This window comes from Staurois parvus, unplaced genomic scaffold (assembly GCF_062004578.1).
Source record: "Staurois parvus isolate SC_StPar_1 unplaced genomic scaffold, SC_StPar_1.0 ptg000670l, whole genome shotgun sequence".
In the NCBI taxonomy this organism is placed as follows: domain Eukaryota; kingdom Metazoa; phylum Chordata; class Amphibia; order Anura; family Ranidae; genus Staurois; species Staurois parvus.
This window is the reverse complement of record NW_028318466.1, coordinates 2,016,564-2,037,500: the sequence shown is the minus strand read 5'-3', so window position 1 is coordinate 2,037,500 and position 20,937 is coordinate 2,016,564. Positions and strand designations below refer to the sequence as shown.

Here is a 20,937-nt window from a genome sequence, read left to right as displayed (position 1 = left end):
AAATCCCAACAGCTAGTGCATGCATTTATCCATCAGGTGCTAAAGGGGTGTAACCACATATTAACACTCGAAATTCTGAAGGCCCCTCTGCACACTGGTGTATACCCTTTCAAGCAGACTATGCAATAAATAGGGATATTTAGTTCACACATATTACAATACATGCTTAAGCTGGCCAGCTGCGTCAAAGTAATGTTTTTTGTCATACACCTGCTTCCCATTATGTTCTATGTGCACTGGCTTCTGTCATTCATCCTGGTCATTCCATAGAGAGCAATGATATCCCACTTCATCTCAATTTTAAACATCACCATTGAACATGGAAAGTACGTCTGCTAAGGATTTATTTGGAATGTTGAATGGTTCTGACTTCAGGTCACATCTTGGTTGCCAGTATACTCTAGGGGCATTCTCTTTCGTCATTCACCTTTGTCATTCCATAGAAAACAGCTATAATCCCAAATGATTGCAATTTTACAATCTGCTACTCTGCTTGGGGAACACCTGTAGTAAAGGTGAAATTACTATATTTTTCAGATTTTCCTGCAGATGAGTTTATATTTTGTTTTCCCTTATTCTCTATGGGCATTCCTTTCTGTTCCATTACTGTCTATGGGCATTCCTTTCGCTTCCATTACTGTCTATGGGCATTCCTTTCTGTTCCATTATTGTCTATGGGCATTCCTTTCTGTTCCATTATCATCTATGGGCATTCCTTTCTGTTCCATTACTGTCTATGGGCATTCCTTTCGCTTCCATTACTGTCTATGGGCATTCCTTTCGGTTCCATTACTGTCTATGGGCATTCCTTTTGGTTCAATTACTGTCTATGGGCATTCCTTTTGGTTCCATTACTGTCTATGGGCATTCCTTTCTGTTCCATTATTGTCTATGGGCATTCCTTTCTGTTCCATTATCATCTATGGGCATTCCTTTCTATTCCATTATTGTCTATGGGCATTCCTTTCTGTTCCATTATCATCTAAGGGCATTCCTTTCTGTTCCATTGTTCTCTAAGGGCATTCCTTTCTGTTCCATTGTTCTCTATGGCTATTCCTTTCTGTTCCATTATTGTCTATGGGCATTCCTTTCTGTTCCATTATTGTCTATGGGCATTCTTTTCTGTTCCATTATTCTCTATGGCCATTCCTTTCTGTTCCATTGTTCTCTATGGGCATTCCTTTCTGTTCCATTGTTTTCTATGGGCATTCCATTGCACTGTTAAAGTCTATTGGCATTCCATTCTGTCATTCCTTTTAGTATGTCCCAATGATAACTAAGCCTTCTATACAGTGGTGTATTTAGGTTTTGTGCTGCCCTAGGCAACATAAAAATCATCTGCCCCCACGGACTCGACCAACACCCCCTTCCTTCCCCCTCCTGCAGAGAGCCTGACATTGACCAACAGCACCCCTGCCCCCCACCTGGGAGAACCTTCCACTACCCCCACTCCGGTGATAGAGAGAAAGACACCAGTCTTCACATGTCCGGACATCCCCAGGAATGAGTGTCAGGCTCTACATACATCATCAAGCAGCCCCCAGCCTCGCTCGGATCAAACCTGTTCCCATAGTGTGCGTGTCCCTTCTTCCATCCCTTCTTCTTGGGGGAGGTGCTGCCCCCCCCTGAAAAATGCTGCCCTAGGCAAATGCCCTGTTTGCCTTGTGGTAAATACACCCCTGCTTCTATAATACATGATGTCTCTGTTATATGTATGTCAAAGTTTAGTCATTTTGTTGGTGGGGTACGTCACCAAACACATCAGCTCCCTGTACTGTATCGTGTGTATTCCAGGTCCTGCTGATAAACCTCCATCCTTCATGCTTCTAAATGCCGCCTATGGTGGGGATCTTCTGGTGCTGCAGGGGTTAACAGAGGTGGTCGTGAGTGTGAAGGAGTTGTGCCAGTCCCCCGCAGCTTCCTGATTTCCACCATTCACATCATTGTCCCATGATGCCAGGTGCTCTGTGAATGGAGGAGGAGCGGATGACAGGATCTCCCCTGCTCATTCACAGAGCCATTGTCCCACAATGCAATGTGTTCTATGAATGGGCCAGGGAGATCCTGTCATTCATCCACTCCTTCCTCCATCCACAGAACTCAGACTATTATCATCCCACAATACACCATATTCTGTGAATAGAGGAGGACAGGACAAGTTACAGGATCTCCCCTGTTCATTCACAGAACTCAGAGTATCATTGTCCCATGATACAACATGTTCTGTAAATGGAGAAGAAGCAGGTAATTGGCAGGATCTGCCCTGCTTATTCCCAGAATACAGAATATAATTGTTCCACAATGCTGTGTGTTCTGTGAATGGGTAGGGGAGAACCTATCATTTATCTACTCCTCCTCCATTCACAGAATGCATTGTATCATGATACAATGACAGTCTGAGTTGTATGAATGGCAAGCAGTACAAGTCCTTCAGTCACTGCTGTTAAGCCATGCAGCCTGGAAGATCGATGATCCAGGCAGTATTCAGGGGGCTTGAAGGAAGGTTTTACATGAAGCAGCAGCCTGCAGGACATGGGATACACATCATTACAGGGAACAAATGTGTCTGGTGATAAATCCCTCCAAAAATGTACTGAGCATTAGACTTAAACTCATTATGTAGTATTCAGGGTGTGTGTGGTGCAGGTCTGCCTTGCTCTCCTCTGCACTTAGTTTGTGCACATGCCCTATACACATGGGTGTAAGCAGGGGCGGACTGACAATTCATGGGGCCCCCGAGCAATAGGGAATCATGGGGCCCCTGTGCCCTTGCCCAAACTCAAAAAACGCTATGAAAAAGGTACCAGGGGCATCTCATGGGGCCCCCTACTGACCCCGGGCCCTCGGCAGTGCCCGAGTTTCCAAATGGTCAGTCCGCCCCTGGGTGTAAGTCTCCTAGCGATGCACAATACACTCTCTGCCGCTGTCACCATCCTTTACATACTCTTTAGCCTTTTTTTACCACCTATATGCATGTACTGTATGTGGCATCACAGAGGTAGGCTTTATGCCATATAGCTGGCATCACTGGAATGCCAGCACCATGCAGCAGGGCAGCCCCTCAGCATGGGACCCAGAAACTAGAGAAGATTGCTGGAGTTGGAGTCCAAGGTGGACCAATATAATTATGTGTCCATACCTGGAAGTCTTCTTAAAGCTAAAAATCTTGAAACTAGGCACACACATACTAAAGTTGTATGTATCACAATCTGCAGTTCCTTGAGTTGCAGAGCCATTCACTTTGAATGACACCCAAACTTACTAAGGAAACGCACCTGCAGTGTAGCACACCACAACGCATAGCAGTGTTTTACATTAAATAAAGGGCGTGAGAGAGAAACCATAATGGTCTTCACACAGAACCGCATGCCTAATTCGCAGTACAAACTGAGCGATTTCAGAATGCATATGTGTGAACAGAGTCTAGATGGAAAGTTTTTGCCTGCACTCATATGCATTGTTTTTTTTGTTTCTTTTTGTTTTTTTAATAAAACCTTACACTCTACTCCTGTTTATTTCATAACTGGTATAGCCCTTCCATCAGCACCATGTCCCAAAGAGGTTACATTAAAGAAAGTAGCAAAGTATGTAGGACTTTAAGGTGCTATAGAAAATATTTAATTTTATTGCACAATAAAAGATCTAAAAACACAAAGAAATAAACCCTACCTGAAAAAAAATGATAATCATGACAATTCTTACAATACAGTGAACCCCAAAACCCCTTTCTTAAGGGTAGATACATATGACAAAAATTGCCTAGTTAATCTACTCAATAATTTGTTTAGGAAGGTGATCCAATAAGGCCCAACACATGTTGCCAAGTGGGCTTCTTCAGGGGTTCAAATCGTGTATTGTATTGTTACTGTATTGTCTCATGTTCTGTCCCCCTCGCTATTGTACAGCACTGAGCAAACCCTTTGGCGCTATATAAATACTGTATAATAATAATAATAATATGTATGTATGAGCCTGAAGGATTTCTGAATGTCAGATTCACTGATTTATTTATATATATATCCCTTTGTATTTTCCTACTTGCTTGTAATAATAATAATAAGTGGATCTTACCTGAACCTTAACTCTTAATCCTTACTTTCAATATTGCACAGTTGTACAGGCCACTTTTTTGTACTGTAATTGCTTACTGTGATTTACTGCACAATGTGAGATTCTCACAGTGTGCATTAAAAGCTGCAGCAAGTCAGATAGTCAGTCTGTCTTAATTCCTGGCTGGATAAGGTCTAACATCATCCAAGCTTTCCGAGGCCTTCCTCTTTCATTTCAATTAATTTTAGCTCTTTTAATGATGGAGGCTCAGCATGGCATATGGGCATTACGGAGGGTGGTCTGCATGCAAATACAGTCTGTTAAAGACTTGTTCGATTTTTCCTGATCCTCCTCATCCTGCTGTCAAGAGACGCTAATCTTTATCAAGCTTTAACACGAGCCTCTTTGTGCATTCTGTTGTGGTTTTATAAACATCGACTTCTCAAGCCCTGAGGAAGGGGTAGGCTTCTTCCCCCAACTACATTGCTATATCTGATGCTCGTAGCCCTGGTTTACATTTCTGCGTTCTGAAATCTCTGTATTTTTGTAGTAGTACAATTGTTCCCTGCATATCACATGTGGTTTGTTTGAACACTTATGCATTTATGATGCGATTTAGAAAGTGCTCTGTTTTTGGATCTGCATTGTCTATTGGTCTCTCTCTTCTATGCAAAAACGTTTCTCATCTCCTATGCAAAAGTGTCTCTGAATCACTCATATCTGAACACTGTTCTCAGAAAGGCACTGTACTCTATGGGGTGTGAATTTAGGACACATCACTCCAAAGTTGCACAAGACCCTTTTTAAAAACACACTAAAAACGGACTGCAGTCCGATCACATGTATGTGAACCACCTTTATAGGAACACACACTAACTGCCATGTCATGCGAATCGGTGTCCGTGAAAACACGTGTGAACCAGGGCTTAAGGCCTCGTCCATACTATATGATCAGCACAGACTTTTTCAGTTGCCATTCACTGCAAAGTGACTGATTCTCTTGTTAGAGCACCCCTCCACCCACACCCACTGCTACTTAACCTTTGCTGCACTCCCGCACATATCTGGTGCAGCCCTTGGACATACGTGGTGTTTCCAGGTATGGAAAAACAGGTGCTCCTATAGGTGAACAGAATGGTGAGGGTGGGCAGGGAAAGTATTGGGTAGCTAACCTTGTTGGAGATACAACAGCATGTACTATATAGTATTGTGTGTTAATATCACTTGACCAGTAGATGGCACTGTACACTAAGGTTACTAGTTGTGCATATGTGTAAAACTTGTTGGTTCTCTCTCTTCCTTTCTTTCTTTTCTCTCTCTTCAAAACCAAGATGTCTGCTGAAATGTGTTCGGTATGTTTGCAACTTAAGCCACACAAGTAAAACAGAGTTCTGCCTCATCACAAGCTACCAGTGTCTTCTCTAACACATAACCAACAAACCTTTCAATACATCAGTTTACCTAGAATGGCCAAAGCAACAAATTCTAAGTGCTGGCTGTTGGAATCTGTCTGCTCCTTAATCTTACTCACCTGGAATACAGTAAAACTTCTTCACCACAAACAGATGTATTACTAACCCTGTAGGAGTTGCTGAGGTCCCCCTATAGTCCTGCACAGCCAAGCAACACGCATTTTCCCTTTAGACTTGCATCCAGAAGACAGTACCCAGTCCTTGAGCTTGATTTTTGGATTTTATTTAGGGGGATTTCAAACGTGGATGGGGTAAGGGGTTTATGGGGTGCCCAAAGGAATGGCAGCAGAGAACAAACTTCCTGGAACTATATACTATACAAGTCTTTTTGGCAGCAAAAAAATCCTCTTCTGACTGGATTGCAGGCGTTGCTATGGCTGAATCTGGGCAGAAACACCTGGACAGTTGGTTGGTAAGAACGGAACACTGTAGCTCCAGCCTTTGTTGGACAACTTGGTGTTAGTAACAGTTGTAGCAGCGATGATCCGTAGCGGTTGCTACAGGCAACAGCAAGGCACGAGACCCCCCTCGCTGGACACTGTTGAATAATGCAAATCACTGGGCCCAATTGGTGTAAAGTAGCTGAGCATTTGTAATCCACTGGGTTGCAGGCCGTTACGGTTGCCCCGGACAATGACAAGCATGATCACGTGGCAAATACTGACTTTAGCAGGCATGAAAATTATCAATAGGCCACAGGCCTTAGCCACAGATGTGTGATGAGCAGTGTTAGAGCAAAACACACTTCACTGTAAATAGCAGGCATCTGAAGAACAGAGTCTTTTGTTGTAGCCACCTGTAGAGCAGCAAAAAGACTTGTAGGCATTGATGAGCAGCTCCTGTTGCTCCAGGCAATGGCAAGTAGGATAGTAGCAAATATGTTACTGTTGCGAGCAGGTATACAACTTAAATAATCTCTTCTAGGAGCCACCCGTACAGCAGCAAAGGGACGTTTGTAGACTGATGGGCCATTCCAGTTGCTCCGGGCGATGGCAAGCAGGACAGTAATAGCAGTCACTTTATTGACAAAGACACATACTGAGCATAGTCTCTTGTAGAGGCCACCTGTGGAGCAGCGAAAAGACTATTGGATAAACCCGGCATGGTTGCTATAGCCAATGACATAAACAACAATCCTTTAATCACAACAGCAATAACAGTCCGGGCAGTACAGTAAACTCCACTTTCCTTCCAGCTTTGTGATACTTCCACCGCTGCAAACACTTTTTTCAAGCTCGTTGGTTGCCAGTTTCACGACCATGCAGGTTACTACAGGAGATCGTGGATTTACAGTCCCCCACATGTAGCACTATCCCTGTAGGAGTTGCTGAATTTTGGGTCCCCCTATAGTCCTGTACAGCCAGGCAACACATATTTTCCATTTAGACTTGCATCCAGGAGACAGTTACCAGTCCTTGAGCTTATTTTTTGGATTTTGTTAGGGGGCATTCAAATTTGGATGGGGTAAGGGGTATATGAGATGCCCAAAGGAATGGCAACAGAGGACAAACTTCCTGGAACTATATACAAGTCTCTTTAGCAGCAAAATATCCTCTACTGAAGAGCTGGCCAGCATCTTCTGTTGTACCACCCCAGACCCTAGATACTCCTCTATCCAGCTGTTTTGGGTGAATCCAGTTTCTGTCACTTTAAGAGATAAGACAGTTCCGGGTAGCAGCTAATCCAGTTTCCCACCAGAGTGTTCCTTCCCTTTACTGGCCCAGGGAGTGCAGGTCTAATTACACAGTCCTCCTCCTATGAGCTGCTGGGTTGGTGGCTGCTCTCAGGTCTTCTGCTGGGCCACTCCTTCCCTGCTGAATAGGTGGTCTTCCCTCTGGGGGCTAATGAGATCCTGAGCTTTCCTCCTTTCCAGCTCATCTGCCTGTAGGTGAGCCCCTTACTATCTGGGCCCCTTCCCAGGCTCCTGTTCTCCAGTCTCTCACTTCTCCACCAGAACTCTCCTGCTGCTCAGCAGACTCTCTCACTCTTAAGGGCTGTCCTGGCCCCATGCCAATCCTCCTGTTGGGGATTGGCCAGGATCCCCTGAGAGTGCAGGCTAGCCGCTCCTCACTCTACAAAATTCTAGAGCAGGGGGAAGTTCCAGAGACTTGGTCTGCAGAGCCTCTTAGCTACGACCTGAATTTGACTTCCCTCTGACTATTACCACAGGCAGCTACTCAGCCTCTTTCTAACAATTGAACTCTACTCCCCCTAGCTAACTAGGAGGGTGCTACACAGATATCAATAGTAATGGGAATTTTGGATAGGTTACCTTTTAACACTGATAATATAAGTACATTTTTAAGTTTCAAAGTTAATTATCAGTAAATATATTTTACATTGGCATCCGAAGGTACCTAACACTGATACTATCATTATTTTTAATTTAATATAAAAACACAAAACCTGAAAAAGGAACTAATGAACAGTTAAGGAAGTATTTGACCCATATAAAGACAGATGGACAGTGTTTTTAGAGTAGGTAATAGGAAAAACTGGGCCTCATTCATTTTGCAGTTTTTTTGGCTCGTATACCATATTATTATATTAAGTGACAGTATAATGCTGCTTGGTTTATTAAAGACAGAAAACCCTCAAGCAAATGTTTAAGGCTTTGTCTAATACTAGCTCTTTTCTTGTGTGATTTTAAAACCTAATTTATATTTTTTTTTACTAGGTAGAAAAGCTAATCACTTTAGTCAAATGGATGAAACATTAGTTATCACACCATTCAGCAATATCTCTCAGAGTAAAAGAGTATTATTGGACTTGCTACATTATTATTAATAATATTAATAATAATTTAAAAAATTGTTTTTTGGTCCTTATCTCTACAAGAACATATCTTTAGGTAGTGTTACATTCAATTTCCTTAGCACTTACGGTAGCTCAATTCTTGGCAACTTACACATGCCAGAAATGAGTACACAAAATAAAACCATAATAGTAGAAAGAAAACTTTGCATTTACCTTCTGGCATAAAAACTTAACTTCCAAGCAGTTTTTCTTTTTTGTTCGGCTTGCAAAAGAGGCAGCTATTCCACTATGACCTTAATTAGCTTGTCATATTTTGGTAGGTCATAATTCTGCTCTATGACATGTAAAATATAAATGACAAAATGCCAGGATTAAAAATGCCAACCTCATGCAAAAATATTGCACCTTAGCATGTATTTTAATCAGTATAAGCTTTAAAGAAACAGTTAATTGATTTTATGTGCAGTATTACATTTGTATAAACACGTGAGAAAAAAAAATCAAATTTTGATGAATCAGGAAAAATTTAAAAAGTGATACCATTCAGTATATGAATAGCATATGAATAGCATGGAACTGTTATTAAAGATGAGTAAGAGATAATACCCTTTGCCAATTATTCAGCAGAGAGAAACTCTTATTTTACTTGATTATTAGTGCTTGAATATTTGGGAAACAGCACAAGGTGGTGGAAGAACTACTTATCAATTTGGTTCAAAGCAGCTGTCAGGAAATGTACATGATTAATCAAATCACTGATATCGATTATTTAATCAAATCGATATACAACAGTGCCTCTAGTCTTTTGGGGTGTAATTAGCATGAAATAAATTAAATATAACCACACTGACTCTATGTAGATATTTTAAGCTCAATAAAATTGTATGAAAGTATGAACTACAAAATGAAAAAAATAAATGCAAAGGGCATTCAAGTCAAACCGGGACTTTTGAGTTTATATAATAAAAGAACAAATTTCAAGGAGTAGAAACTGCATTTATTTTCTATATACTTCCCTGCTACATTTTTCCCCTTATCCCAGCATTTAACCCTAGAAGGCTTAGGAATGTAGAAATATTTGTCAGTACACCTGAACCAGCCTAGACCAGCCTGCTTCACTTCGTCATTGTCCCACAGAAAGATTTGTCTCTTGGGAAATTTCACGACAGGTCATGCATCGATTATCCAGGATAAGGTGTTCCATGCACTGAATGTTCACAGGAATGACTGCTGTAGGCTGGGAACCACCACGACCAAAATCGTCACTGGCAGACATACAGCCATCTTTGAAACATTTACATCATTCAAATGTCTTACTGTAGCTTAGCGTCTCATCACCGTACTGTGCTGGAGGTCTTCTGTAGATATCCACAGGTTTTACTCCTTCATTCATAAGAAACTTCATCACTACACGCTGTTCCATGCATACACTAACACTATTGTCTGCCATCAGCTAAGCACCCCCTATCAGTAATAGGACACACTTGCCACTTACTACTGCGTGTAGTACTGCCATACTAGCATCTCTTTTTTTACCTGTTAAATTATAAATCCCGATTTGACTTGAATGCCCCTCCTAAAAATGTATTTAACAATCTAGTCACTAACAATCACATATATTAGTCTGATTTATTGAATAACTTACATAGCTTGAACAATAAGCAGCTCAAATTAAAGGATACAGTGCATTTTAGAGCCTAACACATCCTGTACTGAAGGATATTAGACCAAAGCTTGGAAAAGTATGATGCAGGTAAAAAATACAAACCAGGTTGAGATGAAGAGGTCCTATACCTCTACTTCTCAGATCGGCCTTTATTTTTGCATCATCATGCTTTTACAAGCATTAGTCTAATATACTTTAGTACAGGGTTTGTTGTACTCCATGCTAGTTTTCCTTCACCTATTACTCAACTGTAACTGCATATTGCTCAATTGCTTCATTGATGAATACTGAAACTTTGGCAGCTTGTATTGTACCTTTTATACTACCTGCTAAAATGAAGCTTAATAAATGCATTTGTGGGAGTGCCAATTATTACTTTTGACATATCTATAGCTAAAGGGGAGAAAACCTTGAACTGGATGAGCATTCTTTCTATCTCTAGATAGTTTTTCTGTTGTTTGCATTTGAATATGATGCGCAATAAGCATATATTTATTGTATTTTTACCTTTTAACCCCCTGTAGTTTTAAAAGTGTGATTCCTATTGCATGTTGAAAGGTAACTGGAGGTCATTCAGGAGCTGGGGAGACAACACTTCCTCCTGGTGGATCCAGGTTGGTTGGTTTACTAAAGGCAAAAACACTGAGCACTTTGCAAGTGCAAGGGAATTTGCTCCAGAGCTTAGTGAGGGGAATGAGGGGAAGATCTGCCATCATCTAATCATGTGCAAGCAACAATGCTGTTTTTTTTATTTTCCTTGCATATGACTAGGTATTCTTTGAAAAGTGAGCTGCACCTCGTTTTCTAAGATCTGGAGCAAAATCTCTTACAAAGTGCAACTGCACTTGCAAAGTGCACAGTCTATGCGCCTTTAGTAAACCACCACTACTATGTTCCTTGCTGCTTTGGAACACTTTACCAATTTGCTTGTAAATCGCCTAGCTTGGAGCAAACCAGCTAGAATCACTTCAAATTCTGGATCACATAAATCAATTCACCACTCTCTGTTTATTAGGATTTTTAAATAGAGTAACTAAAAGTCAAATCCAGTAAATCAGTTCCTTACCATGTACTGTATATCCATGTATATATACCATATACTGTATAGTCTCCAGGGTGGCACGTTGAAAGTCCCTTTTTGCTGCTTTTTTTCATTGGAACAATTACTGGGATGGTGTCCCAGGACTTCTTATTAGGGGTAATTCTTAAAGTCCATCTTTCTCTTTGGGGTATTTTGTTGTTAATCAGTACATTCTATTAAGGTCATTGCAGACCATGGCAATTAAATAAAGGAACATACAATATGTTTAAAACCAGAAACAAAGATTAAGATACAGAAAAGAAGATTCTTAGCACTTTTATGTGTTTGTTAATATTTGTTTGTTTTTTTCTTAACAGATTGTTCGGTTGATGTTGTGGTGACTTTTGACATTTCAGTCTATCCAAATGGTGCTAAATTATTCTATGGTCAAAGTCATCTGGAAACCCAACTTAATAAAATCTTAAAAAACATGATGGATGTGAGAGTGGCCACATGCAGCCATGGTGTAAAGCCTCAAATCAGCGTAGCTTTTTATGTGCCAAATGCAGAAACACCAGTTTCATCTCGCTTTCAAGTCTACAGCCCAGATATTGCTCAGAACTTGAGGAAAACCAATGTTACCCGTCCTTTATATCTCAAGTCACCTGTTATAAAGTCTATGTGGGAGATTTTTAAAAATAAAGATGCAGGAAAAGCCAAAGTATGTATGATTCAGTCACTGTTGCACAATTCAAATACCCATTTGCTTTGTGTATATATTTAAGATTTTCTCTGTACTCCGTGTAGGTGTTGCTTGTCTTTACTGATGGCTTAGATGATGATGTTGAAGATCTTGAAGAGACAGTAGAAAACTTCAGAAAGAAAGGTAACATGCTACACACTAGAAAAACAGAATTACATGACTATCAGTGGTTTGTTTGCAATACCAATATATGCAATGGCATGTCCAGTGGTGTATTTTGGTTTTTGTGCTGCCCTAGGCAACACAAATATTGTTTGGCCCCAACCCCACCCCCGCGGAGAGAGTCTGACACTGACCAACACCCCCCCAGCCGAGAGAGCTTTCCACTAACCCCCCCATACACCCACCACTAACCCCCTCACCCAGCGAAAGAGATAAAGACACTCACCTTCACAGCTCCAGACAACCCTGGGAACAAGAGCTGGGCTCTGCATACACTGTCAAGCAGCCCACAGCCTCTCTTGGATCCTACCTGGTCCCCATGACACGTGTGCCCCTTCTTCCATCCTTTCTTCCAGGGGGACGGCGCCGCCCCCTGAAAAATGCCACCCTAGGCAAACGCCTTGTTTGCCTCGCGATAAATGCACCCCTGGACATGCCTCATTAGACCCAGTCTGTGCAGATAGTATGGCCACTTGCGGCAAAGCAGAATCCGTAGGCAGCTGAACTCATCAATAAGATACAGAAGTTGAATTCAGCACACCTTTATTTCAGATAAGTGCAACACAGAATACTTTTTCCAGTATTTTGAAGTGTTAGTAGTGATATTCCTAAACTCTGTGCAAAGAACTGAATCTATCTGAAGAAACAGGGAGGTTCTAATTAGGACTGTACAAATTATCTCTGGACAATAGGAAGGGCACGAGAATATACCAATGGAACAAACAAGCTGCCGTGGCTACACATGGCCATTAAATGTCAGTAACACATGGCAAGAATGGTAAAGCAACAATTACTCAACAGTAAGTTATGTGATTTGATTTTAGTTACAAACCAAAAAATACCACCAGTCTGGTATAAATCTACCTACTTTGTTTTCTTGCTTAAATTTTGCTATCATTTAGCTATCTACTTCATGTAAAGTAAAGTAAAGCGTACAGCTGAGAAGCATTCTAGTCCTCAAAGTGTATGTAATATATAGCCAAAATCTTTTTTTTATTTTTGATAGCAATAGGGAAGGGTTACAATTTCTGTCAGTTTATATGTTGCTGTCTGTGTCCTCTTGGAGCAATTTCCTTCACTTTTTGTCCCAGAAACACAACAGGAAGTGAGAAAAAACCTTTACAAAGAAGAGGAATTCCCTTTTTAGACATTTGCTTCAGAAATGGTGTCCCTATTGAAAGATTTCCCCCACACCCATTGCCTGAACAAAGTCATCAATTGCCCAGGGCAAAGATGCCAAACTGCACCCCCCCCCCCATCAAATATCTAATAGTTGAGATATGTGCGAAAAAACTGCCAGTGGTTGTGGCACACTACAGCACACTGAAAATGTTGATAGCGGTGCACATACTGCCCTATAGCAAAACCTTTAAACAGTGGGAAAGGAGGAAATGTCCCAGGAGTCAGAGAGGAACAGGATGTAGTAGGATGGCTCAGCCTTCACTCTGGCTACGCCCACTGATGCATTTTGCCCCACCCATGTGATGGATCCCATGATCAGGGAAGCGGAAGAGGAAAGATGGGAGTTTGATGGCATGTCTGCTGCTGTTCTGATCAGGGGGAGGGGATAGATCTGCACCCAGGCCTGCTGGAGATGCCCTCAGAGACTGAGTTGAGAGAGAGACAGAGAGAGTTGCTGCGTATTCAGGATCCAAGCTGTGTGAGGACCTGATTGCTGGGAACTGCTGATCTCCAAGCTATTGGGACCAGATAAGGGAAGTAGTGAGCTGATATACATTTCCTAAATGCCCACCACACTTGGTTAGCCCAAACAGAAGCTGCTCCCACTTAGCAGTTTGGCCTCTGTTATCTACCAACAGTCTTAAAGGGACACCTTGTATGCACAAGGTGTACACCAGGTCCCTTCTCTATTTCTCTGAACTGGTCGATGTTATTTAGAGCAGGGGTGGACTGACCATTTGGGAACTCGGGCGCTGCCCGAGGGCCCGGGGTCAGTAGGGGGCCCCATGAGATGCCCCTGGTACCTTTCATAGGCTTTTTTGGGTGTGGTTTGAGTGTGGGCAAGGACATAGGGGCCCCATGATCCCCTATTGCCTGGGGGCCCCATGAGTTGTCAGTCCGCCCCTGATTTAGAGATTCATAATCCAAATTAGCCATGTTATAGTTATTTAGTGGTTTGTTGCCCTTGTCTCTATCATGTTGGTCTTATGTCTGTGCATTTATCTGTTGATTTACACTATATTATGCTGAATTGGCTTAATACATTCAATTGGTTTACAGCTAAGCTGTTTGTGGCCTTATTCCTATGAATCCTAAAAGAATGGTAGATTGCTAACCCTTACAACCACAATATTAAACAGCTTTTAGTCTACAACCAGTGTGTCAGTGGGGACCAAGCAGTTTAGAGATTTGTGGCAGAACAGAGGACCCATCATCACCAACGCTCACTTGGGGGAAGTGTACACTACAGTGCCTCCTTGCAATGCCTAATGGAGAAGTGGCAGGTGCTGAAACACTTACCGTATTTTTTGCTCCATAAGATGCACCTGACCATAAGACGCACCTAGGTTTTAGAGGCAGAAAACTGGAAAAAAAATTCTGAACTAATGGACTGCAGACACAGTACAGGAGATGACCAGAGACTGCGGACACAGTACAGGGATGACCAGAGACTGCGGACAGCACAGGGATGACCAGAGACTGTGGACAGCACAGGGATGACCAGAGACTGCGGACAGCACAGGGATGACCAGAGACTGCGGACAGCACAGGGATGACCAGAGACAACGGACAGCACAGGGATGACCAGAGACTGCGGACAGTACAGATGACTGCTGACCTTTGGGGAGGTGGGGAGCGGGTACCTGAATTTGACAGGTACCCGCTCTTACTTCCGCAGAGTTTTTGTTCCTCGATCCAGCCGCGCGCTGTCTTCCCGGCTTCTGTAATGGCGCTCGGCATGACAGCCGTGTGCCCAGCGCGCATGAGCGAGAAGCACTTGAGCTTTGTGATTGGTCCGGCGGCTTCTGGGATCTGTCATGTGTCCCAGGTACCGCCTTACCATTCACAAAAAGCACTGCTTCTTGCGCATGCGCACTTGGCACCCGGCTGTCATGCCCAGTGCCCACACTACAGAAGCCGGAAGACAGCGCGCCGCTGGATAGAGGAACAGGTAAGATCAAAGAACAAAGAAGTAAGAGCGGGTACCTGTCAAATTCAGGTACCTGCTCCCCACCTCCCCAAAGGTCAGCAGTCATCTCCATAAGGTCCCGCTGCAGAGCTGAGCGGCCGGCCCGGTATTCTGACACGGCCGCGGTGGAAATACCGGACCGGCCGCTCCATATTCGCTCCATAAGACGCACTGACATTTTCCCTCCTTTTTTGGGGGGAAAAAAGTGCGTCTTATGGAGCAAAAAATACGGTAGCATTCCAGCACAGGGTGCTCTGTTAGTAGGGAGAGGATATTGAAACTCCACACAAAGCAGGTCTGTACACCTCCCCAGGAAGCCACATGGGCTGCTATTATGGTAGTTACCCCACTACATACAATTAAAGTGCTCAGAAGTGTCCATCAGACCCACTAGCAGCTGAGCCTCAGACAGTTGTTTTAATAACACAAGTAGAATATCTCTTAGAGCATTCAACCACTGTTTTGCACAGAAGGAATTAAAGAGTTTTTGTCTCCAATTAAACGCAAGCAATTAAGCTTGAATATAACATAAAAACATGTGAAATCTGCCAAGGAGAAGTCATTCCAGATCATTTACTTTTAAGTAAAACACCATTTATTTTAAAGAGGGCAGACATATTTTGCAAAACAAGGGGAGTAGTTTCAGTTTTATATCGTATTCCTGTATTGTCAATATGTAAGGTTTTGAGTAAGCTTTATTTAAGATATAATTTTCATTTTTAGACCAACATCTAATAAGATGTAATTATTTGATATATTATGTATAGTTGTATACATGTACCTGTATCTTTTCAGGGTTAAGTGCATTGGTTACTGTTGCACTTGAAGGAGCAAAGCATTATGATGACATCAAATATATAGAATTTGGCAGAGGCTTTGAATACAACTATCAAATGTATATTGGAATGCCAAATATTGGTGAAAGACTGTCTAAGCACATGGTAAGCCAGGAACCATCCAAATTTTTAAATTATATGTTGCATTTATGTTCTAGGGCCATTTGAAATGTCTATTTTTCTAGCTAAAAAAAAGTGATCCAAATTCACGAGTCAAAGTTCAACAGAGAAATCTAATAAGTAACATCATTTGTGAACTATGGTTATACCACTGGCCTTGAGTGCAGGGAAGGAACAAGATCTTTTCACTCCCCGTAATCCATGCAATACCATCTAAAATCCTCACAATACACAGTACATTTGACAAACCTACTAACAGAGTAGACCCTTCTTTTTTATTAATTATAAAAATGGTTTATTAAATAAAGAAAAAGAACAGTCTCTAGAGTAGCCCAAAAACATCACAGTTAGAATTTACTCGCACACACTCTGTGTTCGTAAATATAACACTCTAGCCCAAACGTCTTTCCCATTTGTTTTATCAATTTGGCAAGTGTGGAGGGAATTGTAGATTTCCAGTGTAGTAGTATCAGCTTGAGGGCCTAGAATAAGGACTCTTCTTTTTTACTTTGCAGCAAAGCAGACACTTGACATTTAAGCAAACAGGAAAACATATACTTCAGCACACTCAGGAACTATGAACCTGGTTTTTAACTAGCAACTGGTAGTTGATAATAGAGCTTCTCTCTGTATTCTCCATGTAGCGCATCCCGAAAAGAGCCACTGGTAAATACAGTCCTATTTCCCCCCTTAGAGCACTCACAGCCATGCACACTGCATTTTTGGCACTCTTTCACGGGCTCCAAAGAACAGTCGAGGGGTTTCTTTTTTTTTTTTTTATTGGAAACAATGAACTTGGATAGGGAGAGGGAACATGGGACACCCCAAAAACTGCAGAACTGAACAACATGAGGAAACAAAGAATGCTCCATGGGATCTCTATGCTGACAGTGACTAGTACACAGAAGTTAAAAGCTACACTCAGTCACTACTCTGCAGCACTTGGGTTGTGTACTCACATAGCCACAGGATCATTGGTTGTCTCCTGCTGATATCCACCAAGCTAGTATACTCACTCTACCATTGGACATCTGTACTCTTTCCCACCAACTTCCTCCTGGCTCTCTCCAGTGAGATTCTGCAGACCCAACTTGATCCAAAGACTCAAGCTTACAAATAGGACCCCAGCTAAGTCTAGCTGGGAACCCTATGTCTTCCTGGTGGTTTCTTCTTAAAAAGCTGCACCAGGGGCAGACCCACTGCACAGTGGTCTCCTCAAGCAGGACTGGACCCAGGAGCACTGCACCCTGCTGTTCAGGCTTCAGACTCTTTATGGACTCTCTAACCACCTACTAGGCACACCTCCCCAGGGATTGACTAGAGTCCCAATAAATATTCAGGCTGCATGCCCTGTTCTTCTGCCCACTATGATTTTAGAATCCTCTAGAAGACAAGCAAAAGTAACAGAGCAGCAGTCTGTAAAACACCGAGCAGCCCTAAGTAATCAACCCCTGCTCCTGTGATTACAGGGGAGCTAAACTAGATTTACCTAGCAGCCTACTCTATACTAAGAGGGTGCTACATCCATCTGAAAAACAATATGACATACAGCACTCACCTTTTCATTGCAGTCTCAAGTCAGGTTCAAAAAGGGCACAATCACTCTATGAAACAGCTATATAACTGGTGATAAGAGAAAATAACTTACATACTCCAGTAGTGAACCTTAGTCGCAGTGTACAGCCTTATATCCAATATAGTGTTAACAGGTAAAAACTAGGGATGAGCTCTAGGTTCATTCCATATCCATGTGCTGGCCGGATTTTTCTTGTTTGCAGGTTTGAACTTTCCGGACTTTAAGAATGTTGACACTGACAAACTTTGAGTAAAACAAACAAACAAAAATGTGACACAATGTAAATCCATCATCAGTCAAGTTGTCCAGTGATGCAGATCCTAGTCAATCACAAGGAATGATGCCTGTCAACTGGCAAAAAAAAATTAAAAATGACAGCTTCCTATCTGACAGCTGAATGTAAACAATTGGGTGGGGCATAACCAGTGACATCACTGACCATATATAGACATGACCATATTTGCTCAGCGATGTCAAAGCAAATCCTGAGTAATATCCTTGACCAAATATGGACATGTAATTTGGGAGGAACCACGTCCTACTACATATAAATGGCTGGACAAGCGTCGATCTGGGGGGATGTAGCCGTACATCCTCCCAGATTTTGTCAAATTTCACTGGGCGCCCCCTTGTTATTTTATAGTGGCAGATTGTCTTTTATCTACTAGTACTTCTAGTAGACATTATGTTTGTGTTACATAAAGACACACTATTCACTCAGATGCCATGTTTGGATATTTGCTTTTCTATCTAAAAATCAAAAGTTCAAATTAACGTTTTCTTCCGAAAGATCTTATAGAACGCCATGCTCTACAACAGACATCCAAAAGTGATTTCTCTATTCAAAGGGTCTCTGTTACAAAACAAAACTCCAGTGTGAAAAGTCTCCATTGGGAGCAGCCAATTCCTGTACCCCATACAAGGTCCAGAGCAGTTACAGGTTCAGTTTCCCTGCCCAAAACTAGTATGGGACACACACTTCAGGAAACTTTTGCTTCCATCTAAGACTTCACGCATTGTGGTTTTGCATTGTTAGATATCTCCTTGAGATGGAGATTACATAAAGAGACCCTATAACCAGTTCACACTTGTATTTTCAAATTTTTTTTAATACAGCAAAATAATAAATATTTGTGTCCTACTTTTTTTCTTTACTGTGTCTTAGTTTTATATGAAGCTAGTAGAAATCCAACACTTCTATCATCTCCACCTGCCACTATATCACACCTAATGCTGATACTGACAGCAAGGGCTGGTTGCAGATTGTTAGCAGTAATGAAAATTTTTTTTTATGATAGTTCCAGCTAGAGTAAGTAGATTAGTATGGTAGTACCAATATTAAACATAATCTAGCTTGTAATCTCTATTAATGTAACACAAATTATGAAAATAACATCATAATTACATTGCACTTTTCTATTGCAGTCCCATGTTACCGAGAAGACATGTTGCTGCGTATTTTGTAAGTGCATTGGAGAAAGGGGTAGTCCTGGACCATTTGGAAAACGTGGAAAACCGGTACTGAATTTTGTTTTATTGTTTTTAAATTATGATTTTTATTACTGGAACATCAAGAATCTACTGAAAATTGAGAAAATCATATATATATGTATAGAGATGATTTACTAAAAAAAAGTAGGGACCTCACATATTAATATGAATGAATTATAAATAAAGAAAAGTTGTGTTCACTTTGACTACCCAACTATGTGCAAGGGAAATAATAAAAGCAGAATATTTGCTTGTATGTGGTTGGATAATTGAAATCAACACAACTTCATTTTATTCACTAAGTTAAGCAAACATTCATTTCTGAAAATTAACATTCTTTATCCCTTTAACCCTTTTGTTGCTACCGATGTAAGGGTTACATGTGCAGCTGCGGCATCGGCACACACTTTTGGATGCTATGGAAGCCATGAGTGTGTGCATATTCCTTTAGCTGACTGTCAGCTTTCTAGCAGAAGTAATTCAGGTCACTATAGATCCACCCTAGCATTTCCACGGGTGTGTCAATGTGCTCCCCCTGACCCCACCCCACCACCATGTATCCTGGGCTTCACTGCCTAATCTGGGTGTGGGACACGCATAGCAGGTGTCTGTGGGATGAGTGGAGGACAATCAGCAAGAATCTGTTCACTGATTGTCCTTGGATTAAATGAAGCTGGAAGTGACATTTTGTCACTTTGGGTTTCAGTGGTGTCATTACCTGGCTGCTGTGGCCAGTAAAGACGCTAATAATGTATAATCACCATTGTCAATGAATCACAAAGTAAGTGTAAATTCTGAATTTTAGAGTTGTCATGAAAGCAAAAAGTGAGGGGAGGGTGTTTTAATTGGTAATAAATGTACTTGTGACAATAATGGAGAAGCGAATTTCCTACATGCTGGGGAGATTTCCTCTCACTTCGTGTTGCATCTCTAAGGCAGGAATGTAAGGGAAATCTCTCCAGCGGGACACAAACAGGTGATATCAAGTTAAAAATGACCTAAAAGGGAGTTTAATTCTTTCCCTACTCTCTTTGACAAAATAAGTTTTGGCTATACATACACTTTTATTGTACACCAAACTTCACAAATGCATTCATTTTCATTTCAAAAGATTTTTCTATGATGTTTAAAATGTATATATATTTATCATCTCAATTCAAACTTTTGATTATTTCCAGGGACTACCTGGGCAAAGAGGAGTGCCAGGACATTCTGGGGAAGAGGGTGAGGATGTGAGTATCTTTTTTTATTTAGTGAAATGCAGTGCTGTAGCAAAATTACACTTAGGTTTGAAAATGTAGTTTCTGGTCAGTCCAAATGGTATAAATAACAATACATTAGAAAAACAAAACTTGGCTAACACTAGTCCTCCCTAAGCACTTATGTCTTCTGCATATGGATCCTCTGTGCCAACGACCAACTCTTCCTGCACCAAAGAGTACCAAGTACAGATAAAGTCTGTATAGAAAAACAAATAAAAAATGCTAGAAATTGATTAGGCAAACTAGGTGAGTTAACAGTAGACCCACAATAATACTTGTACCAAGCAATGACATATTAATACAGTGTGGGTCTGATACTATCAATTACATTTATTAGTATTAATAATGCAGTATTTGTATAAACGGAAAAAACTTCATTCACAGTGTTTGTTTTTATTAGGGTACAAGGGGAACACCTGGTCCTACAGGAGAACCTGGTGAGAAAGGATGTTCGGGAATCAGAGGTCCTAAGGTATGTCTTAAGTCTTATTACTTCTCTCTTTTTTTTTTTAAACAAACCACTTAAAGGAGGGGCTTTATCCATAACAGCATCATAAAAATAATGTTCTTCAGCAAGGAGCATACATTCCACATTAATAATTATTCTACC

The 20,937-nt window shown here is 41.4% G+C and overlaps 1 protein-coding gene across 1 annotated transcript in view; it reads left to right on the top strand.

Moving 5' to 3' along the window:
- COL6A6 (collagen type VI alpha 6 chain) overlaps window positions 1-20,937 on the top strand; it is a 201,331-nt gene that overhangs the window by 39,235 nt on the left and 141,159 nt on the right. Inside the window, exons 9-14 of the mRNA XM_089652052.1 lie at window positions 11,344-11,687; window positions 11,774-11,852; window positions 15,838-15,983; window positions 19,000-19,092; window positions 20,244-20,297; window positions 20,728-20,799. Of these exons, the coding sequence (XP_089508178.1) occupies window positions 11,344-11,687; window positions 11,774-11,852; window positions 15,838-15,983; window positions 19,000-19,092; window positions 20,244-20,297; window positions 20,728-20,799 (788 nt within the window). The remainder of the gene's footprint in view (window positions 1-11,343; window positions 11,688-11,773; window positions 11,853-15,837; window positions 15,984-18,999; window positions 19,093-20,243; window positions 20,298-20,727; window positions 20,800-20,937) is intronic.